The following is a 15722-nucleotide window of genomic DNA, read 5'->3' as shown; positions in this document are numbered from 1 at the left end:
TTGAAAGCCATCAGATTTTGTTTCACTGAGCACCTTCAGGAAAAGATTTTAAGTTAAAATCCTTCTCAGTTTGCAGTATTTGAAAGAGATTACCTACAATAAATTGTAAAATTCTCATGAAAATTACCACATCACCAGAAAAATGATCCTTGCTGGAGCAGTACTTCAAATGACACAGACATTGCTATAGGTGAGGCAGAGCCATCAGGAAACGAGAACTGCTCTTCATTTACACACAGGTACCTGGTAGATGAAACTTTGACATACTGCATTGGCTAAAGGCATGTATAAATGAACATTTTTACAGTTTCTGTTTAAGCAGGGGAATATCACATCAGAATTTATTAGACTGAAGATATTTTCAACACCTGGTGTCAACACAGGCCAATATGCAAAATCTGGATTTGGGGTTGACGTATGGTAATCAAGTGTATGTCACAGAACTATTATTTAGGATCTCTGTTTAATCAACAATGAATAGATTAATGCCTTTATACACTTTTAATAAAGGCCTGGCATGTACACTTGGTAGCACATATATCAACACTGGAAGATTCAAAACAGATTCAACATATGGGCCGCGGTCACAAGTATATTTTCAACAAGAGATGCTTTATCACGATCTTGATGAAAACGGAATTGTTTTGAAGAAGCAGAAAAGAAAGTTTAATTTAAAAAAAAAAAAAAAAAAAGAAAGTTAAATAGTGTGTTGGATTCACATCAGATATCACACATCTTCTAGGTTGCTCTCTTTTACAACTACCGTTCCTAACCAGGTTACATCTATTACAATGATTCATGATCAGTAGTTACTCACAGGAGACAGGTTCACTTTCTACATCGTTGGTCTGCGCTTTACTTATATTCTATATCACATAAGGTCTGGTACTGCTTGATATTCATACACCCCACATAGCACAAGAAAAGTGCAAAGATCCCCTTCAGCTCTCTAAACTCTTGCAGCTTACATACCAATTGCCTGGGGTAGAATTGGACACATTAGGCCTTTTGATACTGGAGCAAGCCCTCCCCCAAACGAATATTAAGATTCCAAAAACACTCAGATAAAGAAAGAAAAAAAAAAAAATAGAAGAAAAATAATCAACGCCACATGCCATCGACTATGCCATCAATAATACAAAGTATTTTACACCACTTGCACCTGAGTTGAATAGTGGAAAAGAGAGGGAGACTCTGTCAGTGCAAGAGAATGATTCATGTGACCACTTTGTCTTAATTACTCAGAACAAGCAGTTTGTTGCCGCTTAGTGCAGAACAAAGATATCAGCGTCTGTGGATGGAAAAGAAAATAGCCACTGCGGTGGTGAGGATGACGAAGACTGCCAGAACAACAATCAAAATTCGGTTTTGGATGATCCTGGAAAAAAGCAGAAGAGAGAAAAAAAACACCACAGTGAAAACAGTGGAAGACATATTAAGCAATATAAAGAGGTACAATGGTAGCTATCGCAGAGAAAAGGCACAGGGCTACAAATTTATGTTTTCTGACACCATTCTGCATATCTTGACTGTTTTCTTTCTTTTCACATTTCTATTTAATTTGACTTTGGGATTGAAGAAACATTGAACCTTTCCTTAATTATGCACACAGATACACACAGAATAACTGCAGTGTGTCATGCTACTATTAACATTAACCTTCTAAAACAAATTACATCATCAGTTCTCAGTTGATGCAGTCCGTGCAGGGTACTCTATAGTAGTAAATACCATTACATTTTAAAAGCTATTCTCAAAGCTTTTTTTTGTTGTTGTTGTTGTTTTTAATCTGAAAGGAAATGATTTATTAATTTTCAAGGGGGTTTATTAGGGCACAATGTTTCAAGGAAAGACATGTCAGTGAGGTACTTACTTGCACTAAAATACCAAGGGAAAAGTATTAAAGGTAGTTTTGAAGAAAAGGATGATATAAAGAAGCAAGTGTCAAACTGTGAAGCTTAAGTTGTAAACGCATCTCCCGTCTCTGTAGCATACCTTTACTTACAGTAACAGGCAATTGTTGCATTTACTGTTTAGCATAAGAAAGTGGAAATTGGTGATATTAAAAAGCTACTAGAAGTAGTACGCTAATACTGTGTAATCATTTCTGGGAGAAATCCCTGCTTCTAAAATCAGACATCACATGTCTCCAGATTTGGCCTGAAATTAATAGGTCATTTAAAATGGATAAATCAATTAACAATGGAATTCGAGGTATTTTACAGAAGGATTCTGAACTGTAAGAAGCCAGTGTTTGTTATTCTGTTCTCACAGAAGAGGAAGGGTATTTTCATAGGCTCTCTGCGACACAGGAACTTTTACAAGATGTATTTGTACATGAACCATATCATCAGAATTGGAGAGAGACAGCAAAAAACCAAACCCAAGCCAACAACAGAAGAACCCCGAGTTATTTTTGTTCTTATTTTGTTGTGGGTATTTTTTTTTTCTTGTAGTGCTTCTGTAAAACAGAACAAAACAAAGCTTTTAATGACCAAATAATGGTAAAAGTAAAAACTGTGTATTGTGAAATGTACTGAGTGCAAGGCTCAGACTTGAGGAGCAGGAATGCAATGTGTAAAATCTGAGCATATTTCATGCAGTGAGAGGGGCGAGAAACTAGAGAGCAGAGGGGAGTTTTCCTTGGAAAGGGTTTTTCATTTGGATGTGGGTGGATATACATATAAATTATATTGGAAAGCGGAAGGAAAAATGCAGTTCTAACCTACTCCAGTTCCCTCCGTGCTTACCCCCCACCTAAAGAAAAAGCAGCAAATGGATGGATGCAAACTGTCACATCAGACAGACACCCTCCCCTGTGACACTCTAAAAGGACTAGCTCTCTATCCTCCTGACAGGTTACAAAATGATCACATTTGCTGACACGTCTTCCGCAAAACTGCTTTAGTGTTTGTGTCCACTTTCCTAGCAGGAGATGAATGGGCTGCTTTGTCCTCATTTATCACTTAAAGCTGAACTAAGATCTGTCTCGTTTATTTTTCCCTTCCTCACTAGAAAGGCTCAACCACAGCATTAATTCTTTTGCGATGACAGCTAATTCAAACTTAACAGGCAATATTTACTCTGCCAAAAGGATGAGGAGGAGGGAGGGATGTTTCTCACTCTTAAGAAAGAAAGAAAAAGAAAAAAAAAGAAAAAAAGGAAAAAAAACAACACCCAAAAACTAGTGGGCTAACAAAATAAAGCTAATTAAGGGCTTTTGGTTCTTGTTGGTTTGCACTCCAGTTTAACACCTGAACTTACAAGCTTCCATTCTGTGTCGAGGTGTGACATTCTCTGCCAAACACCTGATAACAAACGATCCGCCCAGGCAAATGCATGAAAACCAGAACATATATTTACTCACCCTCATCACTCCTGAAAAGATACTCAGCAAAACTGAGACTCAGCAGTGAAACAGATTAAAAGCATGAAAAGTTTTAAAACATTCAGCCTTAAGTAATACACAGTGCAGCTGGCTTGACAACCATTTTATTTGTGGGATGTGGGCCCCAAGGCATCCATAATGCTAATTTACAAAGGATTAACTGTGAGTGAAACTCGCTTAATCTAACACATAGTTAAGCAAAAGCATACATAACATACATAGTGTTTAAACCAACTCCTGTCTCTGGCCCATCGGAAGAGCATTTCATCATCTGAGATTTAAAATTACAAAAAAAAATTAGAAGAAAAAACAAAAGATACCAAATCCTCCAAAAATGTTATTTTTAATACTCTGTCAGTGCAAACCCCATTGCAAGTTTATTTAATTGGTGTCCACATCTCTAAAATCCTCATCAAGAGAGCACTGAGCGAGGCAAGCTGCCACCTGTATCTGCTAATTGAAGGTTCACTTACAGCGAGAATCTAGGAAATACATATCAAAGTTCTATTTCTAGGAATCTGAATTAGTCTGCACACTGCAGCAAAAGAATATCATATTAAAAGGAACAAATTAATCATGAAATAGGATGGATGTTATCAACAGACTCCTACACTGAAGCATTATATACTTTTAATATTCAAGCCCACAGTTAAAGATTAATTTTATATCTTTTTTTTTTTAAAGAATAACATTAAGTTTTACTGTTTCACTTTCAAGAGAGGAAGTAAGAGTGTGGATGGGGCTCCAAGGGAGGCAGCCAGCAGCAGGATGGACCCATCTAAGAGTGAGCAAGTGGGGTGTGTGAGGCTGATGCTGGGGGCAGCCTGTTCAGGTGGAGCACACCAGTTCTGGACGTCAGCACATTTCCTATCTCCAAGTCAGTAGGCAAGAGCAGCCCCATTGGAGTAAAGAAAATATCAAGAGGAAAGGGGGATTGGAGTGATAGATAGACTGCAGTCAAGCCAGCTCACAGCGGTAGAACAATGGTTGGCATTGGCAGGACCCATCTGTAGAGGAGCCTATAGTACTGTCACAGCCAGACACTGCCAGTGGGCATTGCTCTAGGCAAAGCAGCAAGGAATTTAAGTGGGGGAGGGAGTGATCATACCAAAGAGGAAGAAAATGGAGCCTAATGCTCACTACAAAAAATCCCAAAGGCTAACATGCTCACAAGAAGCAGATGATATTCTTTTATCTCTACTACACCTTAAATTCAACAAAATCTGGTGAACGAGGAAGCCCAGTTTCTTCTTTGAAAATGCAAAGCATGTTTACAGGGTAAATAATTTAAGAAAGAATACATACTTGAAAGAAGACACCCATTGAAACATCCATGGCTAAAATGCCTGAAGGCAAAAACTTGTGCATTTGCATGCTGCATTTTATTAAGTTAGCACACTGTAGCTTTAAAAGAATGCATGGCCAAATTAAGAGGAATGTGTGACTGAAACATCAAGGATTCCTCAAGTTTACATTATGAATCATAGTACTGTTGATATGAGATGAATTAACCATTTAGTCGATGCAGCTTATGCACTGAATTCACACCAAGTTCTGCAGGAGCCCGGCGTGCTGGAGCTCGTTAACAGCCAATATCTGCTGCTCCTTTCATACTTGGGACTCCAAGAGCACAAGGGCTCATTCTGCTTTTAGTTAGAAGAGATGAAAAATCTGCACTTTTAAACCAAGCTCCATCTAGTTTATCATGGACAGCAGCCCAAAACATTTGGGTGCAAAACCACATAGAAACAGTAACTAAAGCAGATGCAAGGGTAGCAATTAAGCGTTGCATGGGAAGAGCATGCTGGATGAACATTCTGGGCTATCAGTGCAGAAAGTGCATCCTGCTCTTGTTCAGTTTCTTCTGCTCCTCCTTTCTAAATGCCTGACCCAACTTCCTGGCTTCCCACCACTGGAGCTGCCTCTGGAGCTCATGTCAGCTGTGTTCTACAGCTGATCTGCAACATGGGCTGATTTCTTTCCTGGGGAAAGGGATCACTTGCTCTCACATACATGGGGACCACTGCTTTGGAGAACAAGTCCCATAGCAATTTCCAAACACTGTCATCCTTGGCAAATCTCCCATACTCATTCCACGCCAGATGTTGTGCTTCCTTTCCACACTGCAAAAATCCAAATGATTCTACCTTCTCCGTAGCTTCACACACACACACACACACACACACACAATGGCTCTAATTCTGTTTGTGCCGTGTTTAGATCTGTGCCTTATAAACACAAAGCAGTTCCCCAATAAGCTTTTGCAAACCTTACATTAAGGATGCCAACCGTGTTTAAACCTTTTTACAAACCTGCATTCATTAGCAGGGAAGTGCACGACATCTATATGGGTTCAGCCTGATGTCTTGCACATGTCTTAGTGCCTGATTGACCAGCACTGAATAATGATGCCTTGCCATTAAGCACTGATGGTACAATAACAATTGTCATGAAAATTAGCAATCATGGTAACATGTTAACTAAATACAGATATAAACGAACCGGTGCAGACTCTGGGTGCATCAAGAGTTTCGTGTGCTTAGCTTGAAATAATGAAGACTATAAATAAAATACTGCAAAAATGTCTTACAGAAGCTCAACTCTGACACTAATACAAATAAAAAAAAAAAATAATGCAAAAGGCTTGGGGGATCAGTTAGCACACATTCATTACAACACAGCTCTTTATCCTTAAAGAAAACGTCTTGAAAAAGAGTGTCCTCAAGAACACAGACTGATTGATGACGGAGCACTGTCCAACAGTGTTGCACTGTAATACATGCATTTAAGATTTAACTAGAAGTGATTCTTATGAGCTTATTGGGCAGAAAGGCTTCTTCTTTGTATGCAGGAACACATTTTAGATGGTCACTTTGAATTACATTTTGGATACCCTTTCATTTGTAATCTGCAGGTTTTGCTAACATGGAAAAAAAGGAAAGGTGCATATAAATCGGTGATGACTTTTAAATGCCCAGTATTCATGATTCAAACAAGCACAAAGTATAGGTCTGGTCACACAGGCAAATACATACCAGTATTTGTGAAATAAATATCAGCAAATGTGAAATTAAAAGTCATACAGCCATACTCAATTACCTTCTGGGATAGACACCATTATTACTATATATAAGGACATCCTTGTTACTATCTATCAGGAGCTTTCAGATCGAAGCAGTAGAGCCAACACTGGGGAATAAAATGTTACGATTGGTAAAGCAAAGCCTTAGATACATAATGATAAATCTCTAAGTTCAGGGTATCTGGGGGCTGTTCAAGTAACTATTCATCTTTCCCATCTTTAGGTTTAAGAATGCTTTTCTTAAATAAAGGCAGCTGAAAAGAACTAGACAGGCTGTGGGAAAACTTAAAGATGTGGCAACCTACTGAAATAAAAGTGTAAGAGAAATATGCCTAGCAAAATTACAACTGGTTGGAAATTTCTGACTTGAGATGTTACATCATTAACAACACTAATTAGAAAACAGAAATTCTATCAGTGAAAAAATACCAGAAGAACTTGCATACAACTCCTTAACCCTCTTTGAGTTGATGCTGGAAAAAGTACTTGGGAAATTCTTGAGGCTTTTTCCTCCCTCAATTCTGAAAATAAGGCCAAGTTCTTTGTGTTCTTCAGGTGAGCAGAATCAATTCCATTGTAATTGACATTGCATATTTTAAAGTGAAAAGGCTCTGCAGGGTGGCAGAGAGTGAATAGGACTCCCCTTACTTCTTGCCAAAAAGGCCATGCTGCCTGGGCTCCCTCCAGTCTGGAGACCCACCATTCCCAAAAGGAGCCCACAACACAGTCCCTGAATTCCCTAGTGAAGGAGTCTCTTCTTGCCCTTGGGCAAGTGGTTCTACTTTCTTATGCGTAAATCCTTGTGAAAATCCATTAAAATTGCTGAAAACTGAGCAGATAATGAGATTAAAGACTCAGAAGCGGAGAATAAAAGAAGATGACATTTTTCTAGGAAAATAGCAGGGTTTTTTGAAGGAGATGGGCCTTACAAGGTGACTAAGATGTTGTTGGTAAGTCTGAGGATTTGTGCAGAGATACATGCTCTAGTTTAAAGATCAGTCTTAAGGACCAGAGCCATGTACTTACAATAACGTGGATACCAATCTCTAGTTATAATATTACACTCAAACCACATCAATGTCATTCCACCTGGGCCCTGAATAAATGAATGAGTCATTTAATAAAAGGTGCAGGAAGGTAGACACACTATCCAACTTTAAACGTCCAAATTACATCTAGCTAATCTCTCTCAGCTCCCTTTCAATATGAACCAGAGTCCTGCTCTGAACTGCCTTCTCTTTTTCCTGTTCATATACACACCTCAGGAGAACAAGTCAGCTAAGTAGCTGGCTCAGTTAGGTGCACATTAGGTAGGAATGAACTCCCTTTTGACAGGGATTTTGGAGGAGCAGAAGATGGGAACCAGGCTCAAGGAACTATATATTGTCACCTTCTGACAATCTTACCATTAAGACTGTAAAGAAAAACAAATGTTACGGTATTTGGTAGTTAAAACACTTACTGAGATAACTAATTCTAAGCAGAAATCTTGTAATAGCTTCCAAATGTAGCATAAGTGTATGAACAGCACTGGAATATTTTATTTGGTGTTATTTGGTGGCCATCAGGATCATGACTATCATAGCTTGCATGAGTTCTGTCTCAGAGAGCTGGCGATCTCAGGAGATACAAATAGTACACAGGAGACCACAAGAATCTGATGGGAATAAGTGGATGACAGCTTGATTGAAGTGGCCTGGGAAGGCAAGATATCAACAGAAATATTTGAAAGATAAATATATGAAGACTTCAGCGTGTAAAGTGCAAGAATTCAGAAAGCCTGGGGGAGGACCTCATGGACTATAGGAGCTAGGATGTAACAGCAAGAGGAAGGATACTGCATATCTTTGACTAGCCGGGGTTTTACTCACTGCCCACTTTTAGAACATACGGGGAGGTATTTGTGAAGGATGAAAAGCTCCCTTCTGCTTCTGAGAGTCCCTGACAGAGAGCATTTCTCTGCATTACCCTCAGTGACACAACATCAGATTTCTCCTGTCCCCATGTCTGTTCCTTCCATGGAGGGAACAAATTAGTTTATTACTGTCATTAAGGGGAACAGCGGGTGGCTTCCAGGGCCATGCAAACTCCCCAACCAAAACTGGATGGAGATTAATTCATTTCATGCAAAGCAGAGCTAACACCAGATCTCTCTGGCAATTCTAGAGGAAGCTCACATATGCAGCGGCAACTGCAAGTGGAAGGAGTCAAGGTTACATTAATCTCCAACCAGCCTTTCTCAGGGTACTGGAGTATCAAGAAGAACGAATGATATATTTAGTCACCTGAGCATGACTAAGAACCATAGGCCTCAGCAAACATTACAAGTGCTTTAGAAGGAGCTCTGAGGGAGGGCAGATAGCCCAGCTGTTGGAGTAATGGCATTCTTCAGCACACTGGCTGCATGTGGCCGTAGTTCCCCAAATGGAAAATAGGAAAAAAAACCCACACAACCAAAACCCTAACCCCAACCCCCTCAAAGCTTAAGCAATTACTTCTTCAACAGATGAAACGTATGCAAGCTGTAAAATGACAAGAACATACATGATCACACATTGGCTTTCACAATAAATACAGTTAAGTTTACATTCTGGCCAATTTAAGGAAAGAAAAAATTTCTAAGTCTGCATTTTATCAACTTTCATAACCATTTGATTGCACATAATATATATATATGTATATACATCTTATACGGATAAAAGGAAGCAACATCTTTCACATTGCCTCACTTTAATAACTACAGCTTTTAGGTGTGGTGAAGCTGGAGACTGGACATCATTTTGTTTATATTGCTTTCTCCTTATCACACTATATTTGACTGGGCGTCTTTTTGTATAGAAAGTTTGCTACAATTGTCTTAACAATGTTGACCTCTTTTGTAAAAACCTGAAGGCACCTGCAGCTATTGTTCCTGAAGATGTGCTCTCCAAAATGTTACCATTTCATGGCACCTCTTGAATGATAGAATAGAATTTTTTTTGGTATATATTCTTCTTTTTTTCTTTTCTTTTCTTTTTTTTCTTGTCTTTTTTTTTTTTTTTTTTCTTCCCCAAATGCTATAAAAGAAAGGAAAACAATCATGGCTAAGGCCATTTGTGAGATGGCATTAAAAGAGCCTACTCTGAGACAGATAAAAATAATGAGAATCTTTCTGTCAAGAAGGATTTAGAAAATATCACTAGCATTATTAAAATTTAATTTTTTACTGTGCTTTTTGGTTCCCCCTTTTCCAGTGATAATGAGCAGGACTGCACACCTCCACATTGCTAGTACTTGTTTTGAGCAATAAATTCAGCCTTCCAGTCTGAAGACATTTCAGACAACAATTTTGACTGCTATAGGCTTATTTTTCAACCTGTCCTGTGCTTTGAGTCTTCCTATAAAAACCAGTTCATAAGCTAATTTTCCACAAGGCCGGTGGAACAAATAAAAATCAATTTTTGCCCAACTGGTTCTGAGAAAACCTGGGAATAGTGGAGACAGAACAGTGAAAAATAAAAAGAATCGATGTATTCACAAATGGTTTACCTGATAGAGAACTATCAAATTAGTTGACAGGAGATACTTACCACTATTAGAGTATTTTCTTTTCAGCATGTTACAGTATTTCTATTACAGGAGCAGAAATGCCTCTACTTTGTTATGACCTCAGACACCTCGGTTTAATAACCACTCCGAGCCTCCATGCATTCTGTAAAGCTACAGGGCACAAAGTCAAAGTGCAGAAGTACTTGCAGATCTTGCAACCGGAGGGACCTACAGGCCCAACCTGGCTTAGAGTGGGTGTAAGTTTTCATGATCTCAGAGAAAGAGCAAAGATTCCTGTCTCGGTGAACACAGGGAGACATTCATGACCTCAGGCCAACCTTGTCAAGAGGAATTTGGTCCATCAAGAAGGGAAAAAATTGTAAAACACTGCCCAGACTTCCCTCTCCAGCTGAAAGAAAAAAACCCAACCCAAATGTTCAGGAGAACACTGAAGACTAACCAGTTTAATACCTCCTGGAGAGCAGAATACAATAAAATCTCCAAAGATGGGAACCAGATTCTAAGACTTCCAAACTTTCAGAACTCCAAGTACAACGCAAAAGATAGGCTTTAGTATTGCGGTTCAGTCCCTTTCATAATCCTCTCCACTAATTAGGCAAGCGCTTTTGAAACGGTGATACTGAGATGGATGGTTGCTTATGTCTGTCTGTCTGCAGTCAGGAAAACATGTCTGAAAAACCAAGTGAAGAACAGAATCTGCTTTTTGCTACAAATTAAACATCACTCCAGTGGAAATAGTACAAATCTGTAATTTCCATGCTTAAGTATTAGGGAAGCTATTTTTAAGTAGCTGTAATCTTCACCATAGTACGCAGCATTTTATACACTCCTTCATTTTTATGAGTTGGCATTAAAATGTGACTCGTTTTAACAGGAAGAAAAAAAAAAAAAAGAAGATTAAGTATGTCAATCTGAAGCAAAGCTGCACATTACCTATTTTAAAATATTGTAACACCATGGAGACATCATTTCTGAGGCCAAACAAAACATTACTCAATAAAGAAATGGCATGAAGTATGAAATATTCAGAAGAGGAAGGGTACTTGGAGTAAAGCAGTTTCCCTGTCAGTAAACAGCATCATAATAAATACTGTGCATCCAGAAAAAAAAAAAAAAGAAAGAAAGAAAAAAGTATACCTGTTCTTCACTACTCGAGACATAGCACCTTAGCCTTGAAACTAATACAGATACCACTCATCTACTTAAGCACATGCAGGGAGAAACTAAAAACACCACACATTTCGATTCTGAATCTCCTACAACTGATGTTAATTTGCTTATGATATCTGCCTGATTTAGAGCTAATCTTCTGTAAATTAACTCCTAATGCTGTCTGAAATAATCCTCTTAATGCTGGTCTGTCTTGAGTACTTTATATCAAATACCATGAAATACGCAAGCATAAACAAGGCATGCAGTATTTGCAGTGCTGTTGGCTGCTCTCAAATATTTGCTGTGGGGCTCAACTGTGCCATGAAGACACAAGTGTGGTGCAGAGCCGTGCTGCCCTGGGGCAGCTCCGGGAAGGTACAGGGGCGTGTTACTCTGGCTGTCCCTTTCACAGGGGTCAGGATGCCAGGACTGCATCCCACTGCTGTTGGCTGCCCCAGAGAAAAGATGCTCTTTGCGTCTTTACAAAATGGTGTGGGAAGCACAATTCCATATTCCAATCCTCCCACGTCCAGTAGCACATGATAATGAGGAAAAGCAAACAGTTTGGGCTTCGAGATTTCAGAATGAGAAGATGAGTGTTAAATGGCACTAATTATCAGCTGGAAGCCTAATTTGACAAGTGGTTTGAGAAGAGAGAGACACACAATTTCATTTCTTCAGATGGAGAAATATTTTAACGGTATTTGCTTCAACATTGGTCAACATAATTATCATTGTCAGTGTGCAAACTCCGTATTCAAAAATATATTTTTTCCACTAAATCCACCAGAACAATTTTCTCCCCCAAAATTAATTTAATGATACAGCTGAGAACCTAATTGATATTTGTGAGCAATGCCATTCCAACATATTATTTTCTCAGTTTTTGAAACATTAATGGCAGGCACAAGTTTGACTGAATGGACTGCTTTATGTTTTAACAGGCGGTTTATTGGCCCAGACTCCAACGTGTAACAAGCACAATTGCATGAGCAATACATTTTTAATTGAAGAATTCATGTATTTTTACTATGAAAATAACTCAAATAACAAGCAACTTTGTCATGTAAAAGGCTTTAAATTTTTTTTATATGTGGAATGTTGTTTAGAAATTATATGCTCACCATAGCAAATGCTTTTAGGAGGCTATTAAAAGAAAAAAAAAAGATATATATTGTTTAAATCATGCTTTATTGGAGCTTGCTTTTTCAGTACGCTAAAGAACAGATAAAGCACAGTGATCAGTGAGCCGTATGTGTCCAACAGCCCTTCAAGAGCCTTGTGGAAATGTATAAAACAAGCAGTGATACAATCCTTTGCCAAACACCGTCATAAATTTTTTATTTGGCAGCTAACATTCTCACTAGTTTTCTTGGCAGCAATTGGGACCTTTAGCAAGAAAGGTGCAGGAGAAAAATACCTTGTTTAGAGATGTTTTCAACACTTTCTGGGATTTTTCAGAACTTCTGCCTGCAGCACATTTTACAACCACGGTCTCCAGTCACCTGATGAGTAGGTGGTGGTTTTCAACTTCTTTTTTCTAATACAGACAGCCTCCTACCCCCCTCTGGCCTTCAGACTCCGATGTGAGCATGGAGGGGGGCTGAGGTGCTCTGCAGAGATACAAGCGGTTGCTCTTCTCTGTCTAGACAAAAAACTGAAAATAATATCAGAATGTACCTCTCATTGTTCCTGATACTATCTGTATCTGATTCCCTGACGACGGAGATAAATGAAAAGCAAGTGCGTGCTGATTACTGGTGCATTATTTCTTTGGAGATCTCTGCAGAAAAGTTGGTCACAGGTGCAGCGCCCCGGTCAGCCATGGGCTGCCTCATGCACAAAAGTGTGGGACAGAGTTCTGTACCCAGATCTGCTCTTCAAGGAGTTGCTTTTTGTTTGTTGCTGATGTACTAAACTTGACATCTGATGCACAGCCTTCCTGAGTACACCCAGGTATGCCGGTGCATTGTCTGTGTGCAAACATGGCTCCAGCAGTGCACTGGTTTGGGCTACATGGGATGGAATTACACAGTGGGCTCTCACCAGTTCACTTGCAGAGCAGATGTTTTATTTTATAGAGTTTCACTGCTTCAGAATGGAAACAAGATTAACCTATTCCACATCTCAGCAACTTCCTCCAAAAGTTTCACAACAATGAGACACATTTCAGCCCTTCGCATGGACATGAAGGAAGCAGTTTGTCTTAACCAGATGTAGCCCAGAAAAGGTACATTTTCCCCATCTGTCTCAAATTAGAAAAGTTGGGATTTACTTTTAGACAGCATAAATTGCTTCAAACACAGGCTTAATGAAAGTGATGATGCTACACTTGCAAAGGCAACCTAATAGGCTTTCCCACAGCTTGTGCTCGGCTCTCTTGTTTACCAGTGCCATCATGCACCCAAAACCTTTAAAGAGCACACACAGACATCTAGTGGCTGGTGAAAACACTGCAAGCACGTCATTCCATCTGAGACAGCTCTACCGGAGACACTGAAGTTATGCCAGGTATGAGTGGAGCTAATTTCATCCCCGTTACAACTACAGATGGACAATCAAACAGGAGAGAACTGCTCTCTTTGTGCCATCTTATGTAGCCACACTGCTTCTGGTGAGAGAGCTGCTCACCTGCTAACTCTGGCTTCCCAAATTTCCCTCAGCACCAATTCATTGTAATTCATAGTCTGAGCTACTTGTGCCTTTCTTTGAATACCTCATTGCTCTCTCCTTGCTAATATTTAGTTGTACTCAAAAACAGAGGGCTTTAACCATGAAGTATCAACTGAGAGACACGCTTTCTGAGTGCAGCCTCACACAGTGGAACTCTATGGGAAAGCCACAGAGTAAAACGATTTTACAGAAAACTAAATACACACAAGGATGAAAAATACCCAGCCGATAATAAATTCTGAATTGCTGCTGGAGGAATGTGATTTGATCTACAACCCGCATCCATCGATGGAAGGATGCCTATAACTTCGGTGGGGTGCGAGTCCCACATCTGCAAAGGAGATCAGGAGACACGGTTTGGCACAAGGCTGTAAGAGCCCAGTGCCCTGATCCTGCTCTCACTTACACCAGTTTGAATCAAGCGGTGCTCAGCGGTGTCATAACCCTGTACATCTGTGTCAGACCCTGTGTTGCAAGGGCAAGCCTGATGCCAGGAATGCAAAACAGATGTTGCTTTCCTAATGTTTTCTTGTTGTCGTTTCAGTTGTTTTTGCTGGGTTCTGTTTTGGTTTTGGTCAGCAGGACTTTTCATAGGACAGACTGGAGCAGTGTTTCTACCTCTTCCCTTTTATTTTGTGTGTGTGTGTGTGTGTGTGAAAATGCACAGAGCCTGAGTTACAACTGGGAAAAATCTGTATTTTTTTCTCTTTTTAAAGCTTCATTTGAGCTACACTCTGTTCCCTTGGGGCAAAGTGAAAGGTAGCTATTTGCGGATGGGAAAAAGGGCTTTTGTGAATAGCAAAACTGCATCACCGAGCAGCTTAAGAAAAAGATTTTTTGAAGTTATTTTTACTACTATTTTAAGAGGAAACGGGGATAAATATATCTTTTTTGCATGTTGACTCATTAACAAATTTGGCAATAAACACTTTATAATTAAGTCCACTAGTTTACTGCTGTCCAGAAGTTTCTCAATACTCTTTGCACAGAAGGTTTTGGAAAAAGTAGAACTCAGAAACAGCAAAAGGCAACTCCCAGCAGCTTGCTCAAGCAAATCTATCGGAGGCTTAAACTCACTTCTGAGCACTGAAATTTGAGATGCCGTATCAAATAAGCAGCTCTTTTTCCCTGAAGAGAAGAAACTGGGTGTAGCTAACTTAGTGCATAATAGGTTTATTCTCATTCACAAAACAGGAATTACTTTATGGCCCCAAAGTAAAACTAGTGCAGAAATATACTAGCAGATTTGCTGCAGATGTGCGCTGTGACACGTATGCAGGGAATCTGCTATTAATCACATGCTAAGATTTTAATATTATGTAGGGTAATGCAGGCAATCATTATGGTGAAGGTTCTGGATTCATAAAAGCCTAACCCACAAATGGGTCTTTTAAATTTAATATGTTTGAGCTCACTCTCACACTGCACCAGTCGAATTCCCTCCTTCAGCCCCCACCCCGCACGCCGTTACATACATTTATTTCAATATCTATTGTGTGATTCTTTTTGTGTTGGTGCTCGGCTTCTTTCACTGTGACACATGACAGTTGTTGGTGAAAGTGCAGCTTTTCAATTCCTCCCTTTGCCAGACTATGACAGGAATGTCCTTGTTAGAGGGGCTGTTTGTGAGACCTCTGGATCTGCTTCTAGCGCAGGAAATGGTTTGGCTCGAATGCTGGAAAAGCCATCCTTCACCTGAACCCTTCAAAATGTGTGTCCGAACAGAACTAGAACCTATGTATCCGTACCCGGGTTAGGATTACTACGGACAATTATACCGTGAAAATGCATTATTCTGACAAAGCAATCAATCACATTATTTCTCACAATTTCAGTTCACCCCTAAAATTTTCCTTACCTCCAAAGCCAGCTGGATAT

The 15722-nt window shown here is 39.5% G+C and overlaps 1 protein-coding gene across 7 annotated transcripts in view; it reads right to left on the bottom strand.

Annotated features, from left to right (window-relative positions):
* VTI1A (vesicle transport through interaction with t-SNAREs 1A) overlaps nucleotides 1–15722 on the bottom strand; it is a 242718-nt gene that overhangs the window by 1960 nt on the left and 225036 nt on the right. For all 7 annotated transcript variants that reach the window (XR_001556172.2, XM_015867333.2, XM_015867334.2 and 4 more), the window contains one exon: nucleotides 1–1378. This exon is cut by the window's left edge and continues 1960 nt beyond it. Coding sequence is in view for 2 of the 7 variants with exons in the window: in XM_015867333.2 (XP_015722819.1) it covers nucleotides 1285–1378 (94 nt within the window). In the remaining 5 variants the exon portion in view is untranslated. The remainder of the gene's footprint in view (nucleotides 1379–15722) is intronic.

The sequence above is a fragment of the Coturnix japonica genome, chromosome 6 (assembly GCF_001577835.2).
Source record: "Coturnix japonica isolate 7356 chromosome 6, Coturnix japonica 2.1, whole genome shotgun sequence".
NCBI classification, from domain to species: domain Eukaryota; kingdom Metazoa; phylum Chordata; class Aves; order Galliformes; family Phasianidae; genus Coturnix; species Coturnix japonica.
This window is presented reverse-complemented; position numbering and strand designations above follow the sequence as displayed.